Source organism: Barbus barbus (assembly GCF_936440315.1).
Source record: "Barbus barbus genome assembly, chromosome: 41".
Lineage (NCBI taxonomy): Eukaryota > Metazoa > Chordata > Actinopteri > Cypriniformes > Cyprinidae > Barbus > Barbus barbus.
In genome coordinates, this window is record NC_136719.1 from 6,670,751 (window position 1) to 6,696,313 (window position 25,563).

General features: G+C 39.3%; 1 protein-coding gene across 2 annotated transcripts in view; it reads left to right on the forward strand.

The window, feature by feature from the left end:
• The window catches only part of LOC306860448 (sterile alpha motif domain-containing protein 10-like), a 92,611-nt gene that overhangs the window by 20,816 nt on the left and 46,232 nt on the right, over positions 1–25,563 (forward strand). For both annotated transcript variants that reach the window (XM_079402175.1, XM_079402174.1), the window contains one exon: positions 13,048–13,226. In XM_079402175.1, coding sequence (XP_079258301.1) covers positions 13,048–13,226 — 179 coding nt within the window. The remainder of the gene's footprint in view (positions 1–13,047; positions 13,227–25,563) is intronic.

A 25,563-nucleotide genomic window follows, 5' to 3' on the forward strand; every position in this document is an offset into this window, starting at 1 on the left:
CCGGCAGGCTTCAATCAGCAGCGGGCCGGCAGGCTAGGGTGAGCCTCGGACGGCGGGTTGGCTTTCCCCGCGGACTAGAGTAAGCGGTGGGCTAGGGAGCTCGCAGCTCACGGACGCGCGGCAATCCCGCCGAACTCCCACGCGGACTTGCAGTGGACTATGGCGGGATGACGAGCGGCGACTTCCTTGCCGCGGCACAGACAAACAGGAACAAAATAAAAACTAGAACAAACGAACAAAAGAAAACGAGGTGAAGGGGCGCCGCTTACTGTAATGGTCTGGTCTTCTGTCACGGTGCACACACGAGGAGGATACAGGAGGCAGGAACACAAGACACATGACAGAGGACTGACAGTATGAGTGAACATTTTGAATACTAAAAAGATTTGGCTACAATTTTGACCGTTCTGCAACAACTCAAGAACTCTTAGCAATGCACTAATAACCAATTAGTTCTAGTTCTAGTTTTTTTATTTATAAAGCACATTTAAAACAGTCGCAAGACTGACCAAAGTGCTGTACAACATAATGATCAAAGGTAAAAACACATTCAAACAACGTAAACTTGCAAAAGCTAAAGAAAACAAATGAGTTTTCAAAAGAGATTTAAAAACCGATAAAAATGGAGCAGCTCTGAGGTGTGCTGGCAGGCTGTTCTACAATCTAGGGCCCATCACCGAAAAAAATCTCCTTGGCGTTCCAACCTTGTGGAAGGACCATATGTAGGTTTTGCAATTAGCAACTATATAGTGGGAAAAGAGGAGAAGCTAAAGGAGGAAGAGAATAGAACGAGAGAGAACTGTGGCTTGTTGTCTGTAATGGATTTGTTTGAGATTAACTATGTTAATTTGGGTCGTGGAGAGATGGTACCACCCGGGACTGACCTCATGTTACAACAATAATTACAGACAGACTGACTATATTCACCAAACACTGAGGATGACAGATGAAAATATGGTGGAATAAGTTTCTCCCACTGTACAGAAAAAACTGGATTTGTAAGTTTTTGCAAGTGTGACTATGTGTATGTGTGTGTGTATATGTGTGTGTGTGTGTAAATTAAACTGACACTGATTTGTGTAGCAGCACATCCTGTGAGTATCTCAACTGAGGTGGCCTGTTTGCACCTAGATGTCTGATCAGTAAGCAGATTGCAGTTCAGCAAACACACACACACACACACACACACACACACACACACACACACACACACCCACAGCTGTGACTGGAGCTGGAGACACACTGCAACGCCCCACTGTCTGTGTGAGAGTGTGTGATCCGCTGCTCTCTGCTGTTCATTACTCTCACTCTGTCCTCACTTCTGTTTGTCCATTATTATTCTCTCTCTCTCTCTGGTGTCCGGGGCCCAGAGGTGACTCTCTCCTACTCTCATTTGTTTGTTGGTTTGTTTCATCGTTGGTTAGTTCATCCTTCCTACCTTCCTTTCTTCTTTCAGCTTCTTTTTGTTTTTGTTTCGTCTTTCCTTCAATCGCTCATTTCTTTTTTTTCATTCTTTTCGCTCAGTCCTTTCTTTCGCCTTCCTTCATTCATTTATCTGGTTCATCTAGTTTCTTTCTTTCTTTCTTTCTTTCTTTCTTTCTTTCTTTCTTTCTTTCTTTCCCATTTTGTTTCATTCATTCATTCAATCAATCAATCAATCAATCAATCAGTCAGTTAGTCAGTAATTTATTTGTTTGTTAGTTATTCCTCCATTTTGTTCATTCTATTTTTCCTTCTTTCCATTTATTGGCTCATTCCTTCACTCCATCCTTCTGTTTCCTCATTCCTTTCATTCTTTCATTCCTTCCTTTGTTTGTTTGTTCTCATCCTTCCTTAGTTCATTCCTTCTTTCCATCCTTCTGCTCCCACACTCATTTTTTCCCTTCTTTCATTTGTTTGTGTTTGTTCCTCCCGTCCTTTTATTTATTCATTTGTTCCTTATTTTCTTCATTCACCCATCATCAAACTGCAAACACTAAGAGACCTGATGGTCATACTGACCATCCTGCAGAGTTTAGCTTCAACTTGCCTCAACACACCTGCCTGGAAGTTTCTAGTATGCCTAGTAAGAGCTTGATTAGCTGCTTCAGGTGTGTTTGATTAGGGTTGGAGCTAAACTCTGCAGGACACCGGCCCTCCAGGACCGAGTTTGGTGACCCCTGGTTTAGTCTGTCTGCTCTGAATGACCTGATCAGTTTTAGAATGTCACATTGGATAAATACGTTAACTGTGAAAGAAAAATAACAGAATGAAACAGAATTAAACATATTTAAATAATCACATACATAACATGTTAATTTTGACAGCTCTAATGCATACATATAAATGGATGAATACTTTACCCACTTACACTGTTTATTTAAAAAAAGTGTATGGTATGTGTTACATTATAGTTGCAATTTATGGATTGTTTCATCCACAGACACACATTTCCAAAGTCAATACAGTCGAAACAGTATTGAATGGGGCCGGAGTTGAGTACATTGGACAGCAGAGGTTGGCTCCATTGATTTGTTATGAGCATCTGATGGGCTTATATGTTTGTGTTCATATGCAGCTGGATGTTAGTCCACCGAAAGCTCTTCTCTCCTATTTCAACAATCTTGAATTGTACAGTAACATGTGCTGTGCTCTGGACGGTGGCTGTTCTTGTGCTTTCTGCCCGGGTCGGGCCGGTTGACTCCTGCGGGTGAACTGGGGTGAAGGTAGGCTGGCTGTAGCCAGCGGGACAGGCCCATGAGGAGGCACAGCGTAGTGGTGGTTCAGTCCGGCACTGCTCCGTCTTACAGAACTGCCACACATAGTTTCATCGAAGGTACATTCATTATTCATTATTGTGGTCTTTTTTCAAATATGAGGGTAGGTTTGCTTTTTCTTAATTGCTATTGGTTGAATGGTTTACAATAATGAATTTTGTATAGTGTTTGTCCCAGAGGAATGTTTTATTTCTCTCAGTACTCAGGAGAACTAATTTCGCTGTCAGTTATGTTTCATAATACGTTTCATATGTGTCATTCCTATCAGATATTTCTCCTAAAATTCCTTTAGGGAGAAATAAAAATAGATATAAATGAGAGTAAGACAGTTATAAAAAGAATGTGGTATAGCTCACATAACTGGGTCTTGAAAGAATTTGATGACTTTGGATTACAGACTTTTTTGGCAGATCTGAGAACAGTGTGTGATATTGTTGGGATCTTGTGCTTGTGTGTCCAACCAAACGCTGATGTTTTGGAGCAAATGCATTATGCATCTATTATTTAGTTATATAGGTAATTTTAAAGGTGGGGTAAGCGATTTCTGGAAGCCAATGTTGATATTTGAAAATCACCAAAACAAACACGCCCCTACCCCTCGTCCGGTTTAGACACGGTGTTACTCACCTATTGAAGAGAACCAAAGCAACCTCGGTGTCCGATCGCAGGCCTTCCGATCCTTGAGTTCTCTCCAGCACTGGAAAGCTGATTCGATATTTACACAGTTCCTACTTCTTGCTTTATCGTTCCGCAGACGTTTTCCTCTTTTGTTTTTTATCCGCCATGCCTGTCTTTCTGTCACTCGGCTCGGCTGTTCACTGAACGCTCTCTCCTCCATATCATGAGTAGACACGCCCCTTACTGCTGATTGGCTACAAGTTTGTTTTGGTACTCGGCCCAGACTCAGTTTTCTAAAGCGTTTTTGAAAAATTACATACCCCACTTTTAAAGGAATAGTTTGAAGTAAGGTAGCATTACATCACTTGCTCACCAATGGATCCTCTGCAGTGAATGGGTGCCGTCAAATTTAAAGTCCAAATAGCTGATAAAACATCACAATAATCCACAAAGTAAATGTCAAACCATTGTTACCAGCTAAAATAAGAGTCATCTGTCCACAATATTGATTCCTGTTGTCTCATCTGAATCAGGAGAGAAATATGCACAGATTTAGGATACTAATGGGATGTGTATGATTTATTTACTACAGTAGCTCATGAAGACAGCACATTCACAAAAGAGAGGTCAGGACATTATGTAATTATAATGAAAAATGGACGGACTGCTGGAGCTTAAAAGTGAATATTTAGTATTTGATACCTGGTATTTAAATATTCTGATTATGCAGAAGATGCCGACTATGCTAATGAAGTCTGCATAAAAAGTTTTCTTTCAAGGTCAAAGTTTCCCTCCAAACTCAGCAGATGTTCATTTGTTTTTGCATTCACAATTAAGTCCTCATCTCTTTTATGGATGTCATTTACTATATCACAGCTACAGGGGTTGGGGAAATTAGCTCACTCTACAAGGTTTGGTTTATGTGTGACACGAAAGTTTTCAGAAGATGCAGTCAGTGTGCATGAATAATTCACACACATCATATTAGCGCAAGAAGCAGTTGCCCACCTCAGGCCTGTTATGCCACTCTTATGCAAGTCCTACACATGTGGCAGCTAAATGACAGCCTTCAAATTAAAAATACATGCATATCATATTTTTATATTAACTTACAGCAAATGGCAGATACTTTTATCCTAAGTGACTTACAAATAAAGAAAAATAAAGTGTTTTGAATTGAAAAACTGAAAGCTGTTTCTAAATTCATTCTAGTCAGTGCAGAACAATAGATGAAAAACACTTTCTGAATGGTTGTAGATGTATATATTTTATTTATGCTGTGTACATAACCAAAATCAACTACCATCCCTATAATGTTTAGCGTTGTAGTGCACTCAAACACAACATTGCTATTTAATGCTGTATTGCGCAAGCAACTTTTCTGCTGAGCAAACAGAGATAATCAAACACATCCTCATCTACCTCGGTCATATGCATCATTAACAAGTCCAATTCATTCAGTCGGTTCATCCTAAATGGTTCTCTTTCTCACATGTAGCATAATGAAAAAAAACTAAATATACAAAATATTAGTAATATGTATACTAATAAGCAGCTAGTTAATAGTGAGAACTGGACCCTATACTAAAGGGTTACATTATTGCCATTAAGTACCTAGTAGTTGTAGATTGATAAGACTGATAACCTGACTTTACCTTATCCTTACCTTAAGAACTAGCTGAATAAATATCTGTTTCTCAGCATGGAAGATTTATTTTCTTTGCTATTAACCAGCTTCGGTAGGAATGTTGTTTTTGGTCAGAAAATCAATGTCGTAGTGAATAATCCTTTCCTGTGTTGTTTGTTTTCCTCGTTTAATGATGTTTCTTTCTGTGGACGGAGGCCGTCTCAGGCTTGTCTTTTCAGCGGGAGATCTGTTATTCTTAATGCCTCTGCCCTGTCAATCTTCCTCCATTCCGGGTTGATTTGCTGGCTGTCGAAGCGATCTGATCTCCAGCAGACTGACTGTTTTGCAGCATGGAAAGATTCATAGATATAAATAGACATCTGTGGATTTTTTTAGCCATGCAGGTCACTGGATGTGACAAACTGAACAACCCTCAAGTGGACTGTATGTGTCAGGTGTGGCCTGTGTGTGGTTTGAGTTGAACTTTAATGTCTAATTCTTCTAGAAACTTTCAAAGTTTTAAGCTGCTTTGGCTCATGTCAGTATTTGAGATTCACTGGAACTTCCAAGGTTTAACCATGTTGTGTCGACTTTGTGTCTGAGAAGTTATAAATCTAGTCATTTATTTCAGGACCAAATTGGATGTATGCTAAAGAATCACCAGTTACATAAGCAGAATTCATGATGGACCTGAAATTGTATCTGCTTGCCTTTGTGGGGTAGAAGAGTTTCCTTTGGAGGTCTTGAAGTAAAAAATAAAAATGAGAGATGGGACTATTCACTGTGCCAGCCAGTACTAAAGCTAGTTTCTGTGGATGAAGACCATTGACAACACATTCTTTCAGAACAACTTTATATTTTTACGGTATTTTTCTCGACGTGATTGAACTGCTCTCTAGAGCTGGGTCAAGATGGAATAATTTCATGCTTCATTTCTGGGGTTCAAGATAGTGACCGCAGGACTTCCCCTTGGTAAATACTCCATAACCATGGATTGAACACCCACTTGCTGGAAGACATGCTGATATGGAAAAGACTTAATGGAAAAATTATATGGTAAAAAAGGTAATCTCAGGACTGTTTTCTATTAGCTTGTGGTATATTTAATTTCATGTTAAATGTGGTTTAAGTAGCAAAAGTTTACATTTTTAAAGACACTTTAACATACTTTTTTTTTTTTTTTTTATATACCAATACTATGTTGTTGACATACACTGCCATCTAGAAGTTTTCTTCAATATTTCTTCAAACTTCAAGAAGTTTCTGTATGCAACTTTTTTTTTATAGAAATTAATAGTTTTATTCAGAAAGTATGCATTAAATTAATCAAATGAGACAGCAGTGAAATAAAAGATTTTTTAGCATTACAAAAGTTTTGTTTTTATTATTTAAAATAAATGCTGTTCTATTGATCAAAGAATCGTGAAGAAAAAAAAGGTACAGTAGTATACATTTAATGTTTGATGTATTTGTAAAATAACAATCAGATCTGAAAAAATAAGCATTTTATTATTTTTATTTTTAGTCACCACATTATTCCTAATTCAATAATTCCTATGCTTTTTAATATACCTTTTGTATATTTCATAGTTTTAATGACTTTGCTATTATTCTAAAATGTATACGAGTAAAAATAAAGCATTAATTTATGCTAAAAAAGTAATGTAAAATCTAAATCGAAAGAGCAGGTGTGGCCAAACTTTTACTGGTAGTGTTTTTGCAGAAAATATGCATATGTATGTGTGATTTATAATTTGTTCATATATATATATATATATATATATATATATATGTGCTATTTTCATGGGAGAAGGTAGCAGCAAGTGATTTAGATGACAAACTGGTTGACAGGTGAAGGAGTCTTGAAGCCTCTGGGAAAGTTTAGTAGTGTATTACTTTCTTTAGGAAGGAATAAGTTTTTCCAAAAGCGCTGCGGTAATCTTCCATGATGGGCTTTGACTCGGTATGACCTTCCCACAAGCCACACCAAACCGCAGGGTAATTGCTTGCTAATGACTGTTAAAAAAAAGGCAAGGAAATGTCGAACGAAGTTTGGAAACTTTCATGATTAATCTTTTTCTGTGGTGGCAGGAGAAGATCTAAGCCATTCCATCAATCACATCAGGCAGGAGAGTGACTCTTTCTTCAGGGTTGAAAGCATTTGCCATTGGATCTCTCTCTTTCTTTTTGCATTAACTTAGCTGTCCTTGCCCCTGTTTCCATCTCTCTTTCTGTCTTTGTCTTCTATTACATGTATCTAAGCGGTTTAGTGCCTTGCATCAGCACTCAAAGAGCTTTGTACAGAACTCTCCCAGAATATTTAATGGAAATATTCAGACTTTTGTCCACATTTGACCTCTGCTGTCTGTCTCCTCCCCTCTCCTGATGGTGGTGTCGAGACCCCCTTTGTCTTCCCACTGTGGGACTTGAACGCTTAATTGAAGATCAATTCTGGCCAAGGTCACATTCTGAAGCTCGATGAGATGCCTGAGTGAGGTTCAGAAATCATCTCGCTTCCCACTATTACACCCGACTGTCTCCTCCAGCATGCCATTATCTACACTATCGTCTTAATTACAAAGAAACATAGCGTCATGGTATTAAAGTCAACAGCTGCCCAGAGAGTGCCTCTTCTGACATATTTCTTGACCAACATTTACCAAAAATCAGCAATATCTTTTTCGTATTGCATGTATGTGCAAACCTATAGTACAAACGACATCTTCCAGGAAATATACTAAACTATACAAATGTATTATTATTCTAGTCGTCGAATGTTTATGGCCAAGATTGCATTAATGGTGGGGATTTTTACTTAACTTTCACTGCAAAATACATCATTATGCCAGTAGGTGGAGACAAGTGAGTCACTGAATCAGTAACTTAATGGTTACATTTAACAACACTAATTCATTTGGAAATTAGTTGAAACAAATGACTTTTGCTGAATTCTGAATTGCATACTAGCATACTATTATTACTCTTACTATTATTACTCCGTACTGTATATTCAGTGATGAAAATACATACTCTGTGAACAGCGCAACAAATGAATTTCAAGATCTCAATGCTAGAAGATGGTGTCCATAACATTTACGGTGCACTCTATGTCTGAATTCACTCATTCGTTTTCATTCACTCATTCAGTGGACTGTATTAGTGGACTGATGTAAGGAATAGTGAATGAGGATACACTGTTATTTTAGATACATCCAGTGTTCAAGAGTGAGTCATTAACTTCACTGTGTTGCTTGGAGATGCACAGTGGTTTATTCTGCTGTGGCTTTGTTCATATATGTTCACTGGTGGAGTAGAAATAGACAAATGACTCTAAATATTGTGTCTACAAAATCTAAGTTAGTCAACTTGTTTATTGAACTGTTGAATAAAAACAATATTACACTCAAAATCGTGCTGTTATGCTCAAAGTCAACATAAGCAACACCCCTACTAGTGTGATATTACGTAACCTCAACCTAGTGAGCTGTTTTATTTAGTACTAAAAATATTGATGCAAAGAGTTAAATGTAATTCAGTGTGCTGTTTATGTTTGTGTTGTGTTTATTAGTATCGCATTGATAGCTTAGCAACATGCTAACATCAAACTCTTTTAAGATCAAGTGCTCATTATATGTGTGTCACAGAACCTTGCATACTACAATTTTTCGCCTACTACGTAGAAAGGAAATAGGCATATTCAGACACAACCAGTGTCGTCTTCTGGGATGTCAAGTGGAAATTTGTATCCTTTGAATCCGACTGAAATGCTGACACATAGTAATTTGGACCGATGGGTAGATCCAGCAGGATATCCAGAGAAAATATCATTCTTAGCCGCAGCCCCCTGTGGATGACTGACAGATGCTGTACGGTCTTTAACCACACCCCTTTCTTTGAGCGATGGGATGTGTTTCTTATCCATCTCAGTGTTTTCGAGAGCTCTAATTTTTGCCTCCTATGGATTTGATTGGCAGTAATAAGCTTGCGGCTTTCGTTTCCTGTCCGCCCAGGAGAGAAAGAACAGTGAGGAAAGCAGACACAGGAAACGCATCACTGAACCTTGACAAACTGCTCCACGATCCCTCTTTCCCATCACCCCATGATTACACTATGAACTTGACCTGCCCTTTGGGATGGTTTTGATAGGTGGAAACACTTTTGTTTTAGCTGTCTCCAGGCCGGTTTTCCCAGAGTTTCCATTTTCCCACAGTCGCTTTTATAGTACTTAAGTTAACACAGAGCTAGCGGCGACTACAGCGCAGTTTGAAACACAATGGACTCTAGCTCTTTAAGCAATGACAATCTATGCAAAGAGCTTTGAGACCAGCTTAAGCAGACAATCAAAACTTTTTCTAAGCTGTGTAGGGCTACCTCAGTCCTTTGTCAGTTTTTTTTTTTTTTGTGAATGGCCATTAATGTATTATTTACAGTTCTCCCCACTTTTGATCTCTTGCTCCCTCTCTCTTTCTCACTGATTTGCGCTCTTGTTTTTTAATCTCTTGATTCATATGTGCTGGTATCATCTTTTACCCTTCATTAAATATTTTGTACTTGCCAAGTGCTCGCCGTAGCACTAATCACATTAGCTATGCTGGAGAAAGGGCTTACATAAGAAAGCCAACTGGGAGAGGTAGATACACAGAAAGAGAGAGATAGCCGGGGGTAGAAGAAGGTCAGAGAAAGGAAAAGAAAGACCAGTGACCTTTATAAGCACATCGGTATTTTTTTATTTGCAGTTGGGTGTTTGGTTAAAGCAGCTCAGGATTGCGAATGGTGGAAAGGGAAAAGTGAGAGATTACGACTATGGTTCATATAGCATATTAGCATTCTACTTTTGTGCTATTTCTGTAGGACAAACTTTATTTTAATAAAAAAAAAATGACATTAAGTAGCTGAAGCTTTTTTAAGACAATTAAAGTCAACATGAAATGATAATTCACCCTATTTATTTTGTAAATACATGTAATAGATCTTCTTGTGAAAGATTCATGTACTGGATATGTAATTTTTTTTACCTCATAATTTTTAATCAAAATGGATGCATGTCACAACATGGAACAAAATACCTGTCGTTACTTCTGTTTCATTGCAACATAATTTATTTAATTTTTTTTGCATTGCAAGATAACATTTTTCCCCTAATTTTCATTACCATAATGCATTTTTACATTTTACATGACATTAAATTGACTTGACTAACCTGAAAATAAAATAAAATAAAATAAAATAAAAAATAAATGGCTGTAGGATTGTCTTTTAATTATTTTGTACTCAGAAATTGCTAGTGAATTTCACATATAATTACAAAGAAATAGCAAGTCACACACTGAATTAAAAAAAATTGAAGTAGAAAGACTGAAATGGTATTTTCTTGTAAAACATGCAAAAAAAAAATCAGTTTTATGTACAATTTTGAATGTATTTTGCATTGCTACTTGCCAAAATAAGCAGTACATGTGACCTATATCCAGTGTTATTATTTAATATTAAGCATTTTTTTTACTTAAAATTTAATTATGCAATGCAAAATAACCATTTTTATTTAAAAGATTAACTTTTTAAAAATGAAATTTTATGAGTTTGCGTGACAGCAGTGAATGGCTGTTTGAAATGTTTGTGTTGCACTGCATAGTGCATACTGCTTCACTATACTGTTTATAAAATAGGTAGTCTGTACACTGTATTGTCTTCTACAGATACTTTGCATTCATGGAAGAGCCTGTGTATGATAATTATGTTGTGGCATCACACACAGACACTGACATATTGATGTGCCACATTTACATTTTCATGCACACACACTCGAAGGGCTTCTGGACTGCTCAGCGGGTCCATGACCTGACACATCTTACCTGTCTCCTGTATCCGCTGGGGTTAAAGACTCACTGGCCACTTAGAGGAAGAATTTATGTATATTCTTATCTTTTTTAGACTACAAGCACAAGATTGCTGAGTAGACTTGTTGGGTTGTTGGATCACCCCTGAATCTCACATGTGTGATATATATACAGTCATGGCCAAAAATATCGGCACCCTTGCAATTCTGTCAGAAAATGCAACACTTCTCTCAGAAAATTGTTCCAATTGCAAATGTTTTGGTATTCACGTGCTTATTGTTTTTGTTTGCACTGCAACAACACACAGACATACAAAAAAAGTCAAATTTGATCAAATTTCACACAGAACTCAAAAATGAACTGGACAAAATTATTGGCACCTTGTCAAATTTGTAAGAAATAATTGCTTTTTAAGGATGTGATGCTCCTGTAATTTGTATTTAGACACAACTGTGGCAAGTAACAGGTGTGGGCAATATAGTAATCACACTTGCGACCAGTTAAAATGGAGAATATTTGACTCAACCTTTGTGTTGTGTGTCACAATGAGCATGGAGAAAAGAAAGAAGTGTAAAGAGTTGTCTGTGGATTTGAGAGAAATTGTTTTGGAAAACATGGACAATCTCAAGGCTACAAGTCCATCTCCAGAGATCGTAATGTTCCTGTGTCCACTGTGCGTAATATCATCAAGAGGTTTACAGCCCATGGCGGCACTGTAGCTAACCTCCCTGGACGTGGACGGAAGAGCAAAATTAATGAAAAATTACAACAAAGGATTGTTCGAATGGTGGATAAAGAACCCCGATTAACTTCCAAACAAATTCATGCTGATCTGTAGACACAGGGTACAACACGAGTGTCAGCTCGCACTATCCGTCGCCATCTGAATGAAATGGGACGCCATGGTAGGAGACCCAGGAGGACACCACTGCTGACATAAAGGCATAAAAAATCCTGTTTCTGGCACTGGATGCCTTGACTGTGTGAACGGTATCATGAAATCTGATGATTACCAAAGAATTTTGGGGAGCAACGTAGTGGCCAGTGTCAGAAATCTGCGTCTCCACCAGAGGTCATGGGTCTTCCAGCAGGACAATGACCTGAAACACACTTCAAAAAGCACTCAGAAATGGTTACAAACAAAGCGCTGGAGAGCTCTGAAATGGCCAGCAATGAGTCCAGATCGGAATCCCATAGAACACCTGTGGAGAGATCTCAAAACAGCAGTTGGGAGAAGACATCCTTCAAATCTGAATGACCTGGAGCGGTTTGGAAAAGAAGAGTGGTCCAAAATTCCAGGAGAGAGGTGTAATAAACTCATGCATGGTTACAGGAAGCGATTGATTTCAGTTATTTTTTCCTAAGGGGGTGCTACCAAATATTAAGTTAAGGGTGCCAATAATTTTGTCCAGTGAATATTTTGGGTTCTGTGTGGAATTGTATCAGAGTTGACTTTTCTTCTGTTTTTTTTTTTTGTGTTCCAATGCAAAAAATAAACATGAGTACCAAAATATTTGCAACTATACTTTATATTTACAATACTTTTGACTAATTTACTAGTAAAATGTGTCGGTGTATGTTTGTCCCCATACGTATTATTTGTCTTTATTGTGATTTTGAATTTCGGTAATGATCAAGTTTAAAGCTGAATTTTTAGCATCAGTCTATTCTATAGTGTCACATGATCCTTCAGAAATCCTTCTAATATGCTGATGATCAATGTTGAAAACAGTTGTGCTGCTTCATATTTTTGTGAAAATCGTACTACTTTTTTTTCAGGATTTTTTATTGAATAAAAAAAGTTCAAAAGTGTTCATAACATTAAAAAAGTCTTTACTGTCACTTTTGATCAAATCATTGCATCCTTGCTGAATAAAAACATTCATTGAATTTTTTTTTTTTAATAACTGACTCCAACGTTGCATTATTCAATACAATACTAATATATACCTGTCCTAATTTCTTATGTCATAGAAATCTACCATGCACAATTCAGTAAAATAATCAAAACAGGCATAAAATAAATAATAACAAATATCTACTTGTTTTTTTTTTGTTATGGGTAGAAATGTATGGAACAATGACCTGTGACTGACATTCTAATGAGAGGGTTCAGAATTCATGGAGCTTTGACAGTGATCCTGTGTAATATGTTGTGATGTGGACACTATAATAGTCTTCATCGTCTGTCTTCGTCTGTCCTCCACAGCTGCGTCCAGCTTCAGCTTCTGTCGGTCTGCGCTGGAGCACACAGTCTCAGCAGAGGAGCCCAACTATCAGCTGCCACGCAAGGCCGGGGGCAACCTGACCTGGCATGAAGGATGCGGCCAGAGGGTGACGAGGAGGACCCTCAAACTGCTGCAGCAGCCCGGCACAGAAGGAATACAGGTACACAATCACAGTCACGCTACCCACAGGAGAGAAAGCACAAATCGGGTCCCTCTACCATCTTAATTGTTTCCTCTGGGAGAGATCTATTTCAACAATGTATACACAAAGACTACAAAGGTTTCATATCAATATGAACTACACTGCCGATCAAAAGTTTGGGATCAGTAAGATTTTTTATGTTTTTTAAGGGAGTCTCTTCTGCTCATCAAGGCTGTATTTATTCGATGAAAAATACAGAAAAAACAGTAATATTGTGAAATTTAATTGTGAAACAGATTATTAAACTGACAACTATTCAGAAAATTGATTATCTTTATGATTATTATTATTATGAGTGTAACTGACTGACAACCATTCAAAAATGAGTAATATTTACCAGAGGACTTTGTTTGCAAAAGTCAGTTTTTGTATTGTTTTCTATTGTTATTGTACAATAGAATGTTAAAATAACAGTATTTATTACTAAAATGACAACTATTCAGGAAATGACTAATATTTGCCTGTGAATGGTTGTGTGAGAGCCTCGAGAATGTTAATAGTTGCTGTGCAAAAACATGTTTGCAGTTGGACTGGTGTGAACAGACCTTGACTTTCATATTCACATGTGTGTTTAATATTATCCAGGATTTCTTTTTCATCCATCATAAAATATTTATGCCCTTCCTTCCCAGCTCTGAAGGTCATGTAGAGGTTTTCTTGTTTACAGCATTGGCTCTGTGATATTTCATGTGTTCAGCAGCACTTGGTAAACTTCTCCTCTGAGCTATTTGTCAGTGCTATCGCTCGCTAGCTACCTTTGTCCTTCTTTATCACTGCACACTCAAACCGTCATAACAGGTTCATAATCCACCTGTCGCGATGAGAAAAAAGCACCCCTGATGTCTGGATATTATAGCATCCCATTATTTGAGCCATTACCCAAGAATCAGAGTAAGCTTGACCTGAAGTCTCTCATAATACGCATGTTTTTTCTATTAGAAGACACAATGAGAGGCGTACATGAAATTAATTATTCCCTCTTTGTATGCATCAACCTTGAGGGCCATAATTATTTCATAATAAAATATTTTCACCCTGATTTTAACTACCAGATTTGATTAGCGTGTTCTTTATGCTCTATCTGTTTTGTTCTAAATAATTGATTATAATGGTGTGAATTGAAAAAAATATCCTTTTGTGATGTGTCACCTTAAAACAAAGGCTTAGCGGAATGGCTGACAGTAGCGTGTGATTTATTTATTTTTATATGTTAAACATCTTTGTTCTGATTGACAGTGAACTGTGAGGAGATGCATATGTAAATGGAGCTTCTCTGGTGTTGTGAGCATCACTTTAAATAGAACAGATTTTATGACTTTCTCCTGTTTTCAGGATTGGCTCAGATGAGCTCAGTATTGCATGAGGGCTGCTGGATGTGTGTGGTGTTTGTGTGTGTGTGTGTGTGTGTGTGAATGGGAGAAGGTCACTGGCGCATGTTCAAACACACATGCTCATAGCCAACTGTTGAAATTCAAGGTTATTTGCAAGTCGAATAAAGAGCAAACTTTAAACCGGGTTCTTAACGCTTGAATTATAAATTGTAGGAGTCTTTCAGATTCGGTCTCTGTACAATGGTTAACAAATGCTAGCTTTGTTAAGATTTTATCGCACCCTCCTTTCGCTGTGTGTGATTCCCTATGCCTTTAGTATCCCATATGCACAATTACAAAACACTGCTGGGTTTTCAAATAGTTTTCTTGAACAGTTATTTCTACTATTGGTCAGAAAATCATGTAGCCCCGCCACCAAACTCACCCCATTGGTTGAGCCATTGTTGCTGGGCGGAATGTTTAAACAAACAGCAAGGTTTTGATAGCTTCACCAAAGTCCCTTCAAGGCAGGGTTCCTCAAATCTTGCCCTGGAGGGCCAATGCGCTGCAGAGTTTAGCTCCAACCCTGATTTGCTTTGCAGCTGTCATCTGAGCGGGGCGTAACTTAGCGATCTGGTTTTTCCATAAAAAACTTTCTTTTTTTTTCTTCAACACTTTTTATATGTGTGTGTGGGGAATGTGGCCGTATCTGCATGATTATCATATGTATGGACGCACATCAGCGTGTTTATTACCGACTCTATGACGGCTATCATTGTGATTCAATGATCAGCTATTATTGATTATATGGCCCATCTGTTTGATTATCATCTGTATGGACGCACATCAGCGTGTGATTACTGACTGTATGACCATGTCTGGCAATATCACTTCATGTCTGGCAATCAGAATATATACTTCAGAATAGAGCCCTGCGCGGGACTGTTTTCTTCATCCCGCTCCCGCCCGCCGAATTTCTGACCATTACCGCCCGCTCCCGCAACGTGTGTGTTACACTCCCGCCCGCACCCGCAATATGTATGTCCACTCCTGCCCGCACCTGCAAAACTCTGAGAATTTATTCCCGCACGATAATAGAGATGCATTGATTTTGTGTCTTCTCCCGTCCCACAGGAAAAAAAAAACGTATTGTATTGCCATTATTAAAGAGATTCATGTTTGTTCCTTTCCCTGATCTGCATGTATTCTGACGCACTGGTAGGGAAGATGAATATAGCCTGGGCTATCTGGACATCCAAAACGCTTAGGCTACCGCGCGTTTCTTTAGACTTCAAGTACTTTGATTTTGTTGACAATGACATCATGTCGCTAGGTTACCTCCCGATCCCGCAGTGTTTTTTTTTAGCCGCCCATTCCCGCCCGCAGCAAAGTTCAAACCGCCCGCTCCCGCGAGATTTGCGTTGGGTCCCGCGGTACCCGGCGGGTCCCAATCCCAATGCAGCCCTCTTGTCACGTCCTGCTGGTGTGCCCTGATTGGCCACCAGATGTCACTGTGTGTTTGTTTGAGCACATGGCTTGTTGTTTGTGGTTTGTGCCATGTGCTCTCCTGTCTATTGTCTGACCCCACCCTCCTTGTTATCTCGTTATTGTTTCAGTGACTTCACCTGTGTCCTCCTCGTTTGTCTCCCTATTTATTCTCCTGGTGTCTGCAGTCCTGGGCTGGTTCGTTGTCTATTTGTTGATTGTGATTTGTAAATGCGTGGTTGGGGTTTTTGTTTCTAGTGTCTGCTGTGGTCTGGGATACATGAACTGGACTGCCGTTTTGTATCCCAGTCATTTTCTGTTTTGGTTTTTGTGCCGTGTTGGCCTTTCTGTTTGTTTGATTAAAGCACCTCACCTGCACTTGGACCCTGACCTCATCTTTTCGCGGCGCTTCTTCGCCGTACCGTGACACCTCTACTTCAGAATACATACTATATACAAAGCAATTTATTTCTATTTTATTTCCTTTTTTATTACTCAAATAATTATTTTTGTATTTTTTAGTGCTCAAATAAATCACTTATGATGTCTAAAATTCTGTCTATTATTTTATAATTGAAAAACTATGCAGGAATATGTATAATGAATAAAATAGTTTGTATAATTCTGCAATCCATTTGGTGGTTATTTTTCCTCAAACGGGGATGTGGGGGGTGGGAGGACTATAAATAGTTTCAGAAAAAATATGGCAGGAATCTAATTTTTCATGGTATATTTCAAATTTGAAATATAAACTCATGAGACATGTGGCTTTCAATCCATTACTTGTCTGGATTCCTTCAGGACTTATTTCATGTATTTGTATATGAAATAAAAAAACTAAACTAAACTAAAAAAATATTTTTCAAGGCACGTCAGTGTCTATAACTTTTTAACTTTTTGAGCATTATCAACTCTGGATGATGGATAGTAAAGCCTAGAGTGTGTTCTTTCCAAAGATACCTAATTTGTTTGTGTAGCACACTTTGTCAGGAACTGTTACCGTTTTAATTTAGGTAGGTTATTTTCACCTGTGAGGCCCAAAATGGGGGGCGAAGGTTAACAGGTTAACTGAAACAGGAAGACAGGGTGGGACATATAAAGCAGCCCTGCCCCCTTTTATAATAGCCAATAGTGTTCGTTTATATCACAGCTTGGGCTAAAGCCGTTCAGAGCCGTTGAGCTCCGTAAAGCCACATTTGACAGGGTATGACAGCCACAATCTCATCCATATTGGTATAAAATATAGCATTCTGTGTAGAATTCAAATAGGTCCGAGACGTTTTGTGGTCTGCGCCGACTCGCGCATGTGATCCGCTCCGTGCTATCATGTCTCTGGACTAGCGCAGACCGTGTGTGTGTGCATTGCAGTGGTTAGCGTGACAACGCGAAACCAGACTTCTTTTTTTCCTTAATGGAAAGCATATTTACACTGTCTGAATCGTTCCCTCTCCCCTATATAGTGCACTACGTGCCATTCACCGAACAGAAAATACTAATTCTGTGAACAAGTGACCTATTTTAGCCGCGGCTTCAGCGTCTATTTATAGTGTAGGGGGCGGGCACTTCGATTTCCAGAGAGCATTTGATTAGACAGAAAGTTTGATGAGAAGATAAAGTTCGATGTGACGTCAAAAAAATCGTTGAGCCATTTTGGCAGAAGTGACAAACTGCAAGCTTTGAATGTTTATATCTTCTAAATGCGAATTTTTCACTGTTTTGGAGCACACTGGCATACAGATAAACAGACTAACATATTGATACTAACACCCAAAAAAATTCTATTTTGATTTCATGGGACCTTTAAGATTAAATTTCATATTTGAAATCACCAATGAAATCTGACAACAACTGTCTCATAAAAGTTGTTTATTTTGCTCAAATAGCATTAAAAAAGTTTAATTCTCAGGCTAGACCACGCAGGTTTTCTATAGTCTTGGCTCCACAGAGCCATTGTTTACACTTCTGAGGGAAATCACCTTATCTTCTCTTTGCATTTTCTCATGTTTCCATATTTGGTTTGTTTCCTGTCCTGTGATTATTAGTTAAATCTGTTCAGCTGTGTTTTAGTTATTATCTGTGATTATCCTGTGTATTTAAGTCCTGTCTGTTCAGTTAGTTTTCATCTAGTCTACTCATTACTCCTGCTGTTTCTGTGTATCTCCCCTGCCTTGTCTTGCCCTGCCTTGTTTGAAGTAAAGACTGTTATATTTGAGTTTATCCTCGTCTGCATGTTCCTCGTTCCTCCCTGCTGTGTGCACCGTGACAGCATGTTGTTTGGTCTTCTCTTATAAAGGTAGGCACTTTATGGAGTTAATAAAGTGGCCTGTGGTGGATATGAGATATATGATTTTTTTGTGTTATAAAACATAAAGCATTTGGGTGTTGTAGTGTTTTTTTCTGCTTATCCTTGTTTGTTTTTTTTGTTATTTATATGAAGATCTGGCAACACTGATACTTTACCGCAGGGCTCATGAGCGCAGTGTCAAAATGTGCTAAGTTAAGACTTTTTTCACTGTTATTTTCTTGCATCTCACATACAGACGAAGACACATTTCTAATGCATGTTCAAATACGTCATTAACAACTAGTTGATCAGTTCAGTTCTGTACACACTGCGTAGAATTTCTGTAAATGCGGTTGTCACTACCTGTATTTTTCGGGAGTTAGTGCAGTTGTAGAATGCGGTTGTCACCCCCGTATTTTAGTGAACTATGTGTGTACAGAATGCGATTAAGGAGTAAAAGGTGAACTGACAACCGAATTTAACTGCAGTGTGTACGTGGCCAAAGATCCGTGCTGGCAAAATAAGTCGGAATGAGCTAATGAGCTCTGTTGCGGCTACAATGCATCCGCATACTCAATTACATCAACGATTGGTTGATTCTCACTCAATCGGAGCGCATGGTGGCTCAACATCGAAATTTTGTTCTCACTCACATAAAAGTGTTGGGGTTAAGACTGAACGCCAAGAAGAGGGTGCTTTCTCCATTACAGAGAACCACTTATCTTGGTGTGGTGTGGGATTCAACCACGATGCAGGCACGTAAGCCCCCTGCTCGGATCGAGTCGATCCTCATGGCAGTCAGGAGAGTGAAAGAAGGCCAGTCACTCACTGTCAAGCAGTTTCAGAGACTGCTGGGTCTGACGGCAGCTGCATCCAACGTGATACCTATTGGCCTGCTGTACATGAGACCCCTACAGTGTTGGCTCAAGACCAAGGGGTTCCCCCCGGGGGGAAACCCGATTTGCATGATCAAGGTCATGCGACGGTGCCTACGTGCCTTAGACATGTGGAGACAACCTTGGTTCTTGTCTCAGGGCCCGGTGTTGGGAGCTCTGTGTCGCCACATAACGCTAACGACGGATTAGCGTTACGGTTGGGGTGCGGTCATAAGTGGCCACCCTGCCCACGGTCTGTGGAGTGGTCGGCATCTCACGTGGCACATCAATTGGTGAAAAAAAAATAAAAATGCCGTTAAGGACAAAAGCTTAGGCCGCGGCACAGGGGCCTATTGTGCACTACCCCACCTCCTCAAAAAAACATTTTTCTAAAGGCCATAATGACTATAATGTTATATTAAAATGTTAATGTTGAAAAATTTGGTCTACCTGTTTCAGCCGGATATGTGCCCACTGAAAATGAACGCATTTTAGTACAATGCAAATACATTAAAAAACCATATATGTGTACTACTGAGCATTAACGTGTTTCATGGAGCGGAAGATATGATGACTAGTTGCCTGTAAGTATTGTAATGGTGCAAAAAATCAAACTTCAGAGGCATGTCATCAATAACCTTTATTGGAATGTAAATGTACATCCAAGCTTAGCTGCAGGAATCTGTGAGGGCAACGGATGAAGAGAAAGCACCCGTTTGATAAATGAGCCAGTAGTGGAGAAATAATCACTTTTAAGAAATAATCTTTTTTGAGTGTGACGTGATTTGTGTCATGTGCAGGTGCGATGGATCGCGTACAAACCAATAGGGTGTCGGAATGGTATAGGTTTATATTCTCATCCAACCACAATTCACTCTATCCGGATGGCGCGATTTATCTGGATAGGTTTTTTTTTTTCTTTCTTTTTTTTTGATGATGGTATAATAATAAAAAATAAATAAATATTTACAAAAAAATGTATTAATAGGGTAGGATGGTATACTAAACTTATTGCAGTATTCCACTGTATTGCATAGATGGGTATAACATCCGAGTACAAGCCAAATACAAGTCTACCTGATCTCTCACACACACCTGTTTACTGTACAAACAAAAAATGTTACTGTTTGCATTACTAGTACAAATCTTTTTCTATGCTCAAGTACAAACATAAAATTGTAAACATAAAACATCATATCACTTTAAACTTACACTGACTATCCATATTAGCAATATAAACAACACAGCTATAAGGCTGGACAATGGATTAAACTATGTGGGTGCTGTGATTAACTTTTAAAAGTTAAAAAAACAAAAAAAACGCAAAACTGAAGCAGTCTGTGAGAAGGACACACAATGTTTCAATCTCTGTCAATCACTCTGATATGCAATTAAAATGAGTGCACTGACTGAGTGCTGTCTGTCACTGTCTTTAATCACTTCTATGCATAACTGTATGGTAGTTAATGCCACATGCACTGTAATATTAAGTTCTATATTGAAAGCTAAATTTTCAAATGAAAATAGCAATAACGTGATTGTTTTATAAAGTATGCGTATAATGTGTTAAGGGCTTTCGCTGAAGGAAACAGCTGTGGTGTGATGAATGGTGAATGCAGCGAAAACTTTACAGAAGATTGGAAACCGATGCTCTCCCATGACTTTTTGTAAACTGTATTTAAGACAAAGAACTGCACAGATGTAGATATTATAACAATCTATCGATAAACACACACCTTGTCCTCTCCTCTGCGCCACCGCAGTCTGTGGATTGAAGAACGCACAGAAAGATGGGGAGGAGCCGAAGTCTGCTGCCGTTTGAAATTTAAAGGGGAAGAATCGCAAGATTTTTAGGGGGGCTGAGCAGAAATTTAGGGGTGCCAAAGCCCCCCTAAAAATGACCTAGCAACGCCCATGACGATGACAAGCCGGAATGAAATGGGAGTAACGAGGCTATTTTTAAAATGTAAGGAGTAGAAAGTACAGACAATTGCGTGAAAATGTAAGGAGTAGAAGTAAAAAGTCGGCTGAAAAATAATTACTCCAGTAAAGTATAGATACCCAAAATTTCTACTTAAGTAAGGTAACGAAGTATTTGTACTTCGTTACTTGACACCTCTGGGGAGCAGACATGCTGTCGAGACAGGGGCTGAGGTCTGGGGAATGAATAGATTTGGAGAGTGTTTGGCCAGGCACAGGTGGACCTCTTCGCTACACAGGAGACAGCGCAATGTCCCCTCTGGTACTCTCTAACTCATCCAGCTCCATGGGGGCTGGATGCCATGGTACAGTCGTGGCTGAGGCTTCGTCTGTACGTTTTTTCCCCTGACCGCTCTGTTTCTGGGAGTTCTGGCGAGAATGCGCCAGAACGAGGTCAATCTACTTCTGGTAGCACCATTCTGGCCGGGCTGAGTATGGTTCTCGGACCTGATTTCTCTCCTCAACGGCTCTCCATGGGGGATTCCCATCAGGAGGGATTTCTTTTAGTGACAGTAGCTCCACAGTGCGACAGAAGGACAGCAACAGGACAGGTAATAAAAAAAATAAAATAAAAAAAAATAAAAAGTAATAAAATAAATAATGTACAAATATGCAAAAATGGACAATGTGCCAAATAGCACAAACACAATATACAAAATAGACAATTCAGTATGTACAGGTATGTTAGGTGCAAATTTGAAATGTAATAAGTATGTGTGTAAAATAAAAATAAAAAGTATGATAGTGTTGTGTGTTTCATGTTTATTGTTAAGAGTTCAAGTGTTCATGAGATGGATTGCCTGAGGGAAGAAACTGTTTCTGTGTCTGGTCGTTCTGGTGCACAGAGTTCTGTAGCGTCGACCAGATGGCAACAGTTCAAAGAGGGAGTGTGCTGGGTGTGAGGGGTCCAGAGTGATTTTACCAGCCCTTTTGCTCACTCTGGATAAGTACAGTTCTTGGAGAGTGGGAAGGGTTGTACCTGTAATGACTGTAAGTGTAATGATTCGCTCAGCAGTCCGGACTATCTTCTGTAGTCTTCTGAGGTCAGATTTGGTAGCTGAGCTGAACCAGACAGTTATTGAAGTGCAGAGGATGGATTCAATGATGGCAGAGTAGAACTGTTTCAGCAAGTCCTGTAGCAGGTTGAACTTCCTCAGCTGGCGAAGGAAGTACAACTTCTGCTGGGCCTTTTTCACAATAGAGTCAGTGTGAATGTCCCACTTCAGGTCCTGAGAAATTGTGGTGCCCAGGAACCTGAATGACTCCACTGCAGTCACAGTGCTGTTCATGATGGTGAGTGGGGGGAGAGCAGGGGGGTTTCTCCTGAAGTCCACAATCATCTCCACAGTTTTGAGCATGTTGAGCTCCAGGTTGTTAAGACTGCACCAGACAGCCAACTCCTTAACCTCCTGTCTGTAAGCAGACTCGTCACCGTCCTGAATGAGGCCAATCAGTGTGGTGTCATCTACAAACTTCAGGAGCTTGACAGAGGGGTCTGTAAATGTGCAGTCGTTGGTGTAGAGAGAGAAGAGCAGTGGGGAGAGAACGCAGCCCTGAGGAGCTCCAGTGCTGATGGTGCGGGTGCTGGATGTTTATTTTCCCAGCCTCACTAGCTGCTGTCTGTCTGTCAGGAAGCTGTTGATCCACTGACAGACGGAGGTGGGCATGGAAAGCTGAGTTAGTTTGGGCAGGAGGAGGTCTGGAATGATAGTGTTAAAGGCCGAGCTGAAGTCCACAAACAGGATCCTCACATAAGTCCCTGGTCTGTCCAGGTGTTGCAGTCCCATGTTGACTGCATCATCCACAGACCTGTTTACTCTGTAGGCTAACTGCAGGGGGTCCAGTAAGGGTCCAGTGATGTCCTTCAGATAAGCCAAAACCAGTTTTTCAAATGACTTCATGACCACAGATATTAGAGCCACAGGTCTGTAGTCGTTAAATCCTGTAATCTTGGGTTTCTTTGGGATGGGGATTATGGTGGAGCATTTGAAGCATGAGGGGACTTCACACACTGCAATATCACTGCAAGTGGGATTGCTTCGCTACGCGGATTAATTTGTGCCGCTAATCTGAGATTTGTTCATCAGAGAAGATTTACACATTTAAAGATGAAAATGGGGATTTCTTCACCCAAATTCAGATTTAGTCTTGTACCATCTATACGGGCTGCTAATCTGATATTTCGTCAGGGAAGGTTTACGATCTACTAACAACAGAAATTAGGATTTCTTTGCTAATATCAGGTTAGTTCCTTATTGTACGATTTAAACATGTATTGTAGCATTGATAACTGCTGCACGTAGTAAGGTGCATTCAAGATATAGTCTATCTGATTTTATCAGAAACTGCATGTGTAAAACGTTAATAAAATTATGAGACAAACACAAAAGTTTGATACTGAGTCTGCTTGCAAATAATGTTTAAACGATTGCCCACATTCTCCACCATTTCTGTAACAATTTATAAGATCAAAAGGGAATTGTATATAAATAATTACATTTAATTATGATTAATTACAATTATTTATATCGGCTGACAGTAATAACTGTAGCAGAATTAAATTGCCATCAACTGATCTGCCCGTCCAGCGAGCATTCAGTGCAAGTTCGTATCAACTCTAAGAAAGGATATGTCCTTGGCCACAGGAAATACTTTCCTATTAATGCATTAGAGCATGTAGCGAGGGTCAAAATCGTAAAGAGACATTTAATTTGCAAGGCAGAACCAGAAACGCAACTTTTGTGCACACAACTTTTATTAACTAAACACTAACGCAAACTAGTCTAACAAACAAACAAACAAACATACATACATACAATCACTCATACATGGGGAAAGGGCTAATGAGAGTTGATGGATGAAACCATCAGGAAAACCAGAGAATGCAGTTATGGAAAAAAGTAATTTAACCACCTGAGTAAAACCATTAGCGCCGTTTATAACGGGGTCTATAAATTGTACTAATAACCTCTGTTTTGTTTAGTTAAATGTACAATACTTACAATGCATTTGGTCGTGACGAGTGTCCGGAATGCAGTCTCAGATGAAAGTTTTAATGGTTTCAAGGTTTTGGATTGCCGATCACGTTCTTCCGGGTTGAAAAGTGATGAATTCCAAAGATGTTCTGAGGTAGAAATGTTCTTTCCAGGTAGAAAGTGGAAAAGAACAAAGAAAGAGATCTGCTGAGGTCCGAGGATACTTTGTTGAATGGAAAGTCAAGACCACAAGGCCTGGCACAAAACTTAGAGTGTTCAGAAGAGTTTTAGCTCACATTCTCATCTTATTAGAATCTAACAGAACCGCAGACTGCAGGGGTGTCACTTACGTGAGAGCTTTATCTGCTATAGAGGTCACACCTCTGGGAGTCAAAGGGCCTATGGTGACTTGAACTTTTGGAGGAAAAGTTTGCGACTCTTTTAGCCCTTTCACACATACAGACTTTTCCGGAAAATTACCGTAAAGAGATCATGTGTGAACAGGACCTTTTCAAAAATACCGGTAAATTCTACCAAATTCTACCAAATACCGGTAAATTAAATAAGTTCTGGCAATTTACCGGTATGAGAAATTGTAACATTACCAGTAAATTGCCAGAATTCTGCTGTGTGTGTATGCAGAAGGAAAATTACCGGTATGAGCATGTACACGTTCAGAACGCGCCGACGTAAGACTCTACTCCGGGCCAATCATAACCTTCTGACACAGTTGACACATTCACTCCACACTTTCCCATGTATCCGCCCATATCCGTCGCACAGACCTCTGCATTTGTGTAAACATAACAGGTTTTTTTTTCAACTGTTCACATTTACTTAAGAAAAATCCTGGATACTGGACAGGACGGCAAGGACTGAATTTTGTGTGTATTTGGCCACTTAAGTTCAACAACAAACTACGTAAAATAAGTCAATATGATACACGCTAGATGGCTTTGGATGTGACTGTGAGCGCACAGCCTCGAAACAGCCTCTGGAGCACGCGAGTACCTATTGGCTTAAAAAGACGTGCAAATTATAAATTTTTGTGACGATGTAACAATGACCCGATTAAGCAAGTTACAATTTTGTCAACTGTCCTGAAATGCGAGCGAAAGTCTTGGATCGGTGTGCAGCAGCTCGTTGCAGACGAGATGTGCTGATGTGAAGCCGCTTTCATAGAGTGAAAGAGAGAAGACACGTCCAGCTGAATCACTCACACTGTTTTCAAATGACTGATTTAATCTGCTAGTTTGTGTGGATTTATTTACACATATAACCTACTTGCTATCTTGAATAAATGTTTGCAAGAATTCCCCTCATTATAAACTTGAAAGCTGCGGGGATGAGTAAAACTATGTAATATACACACAATCCCCCACAAAA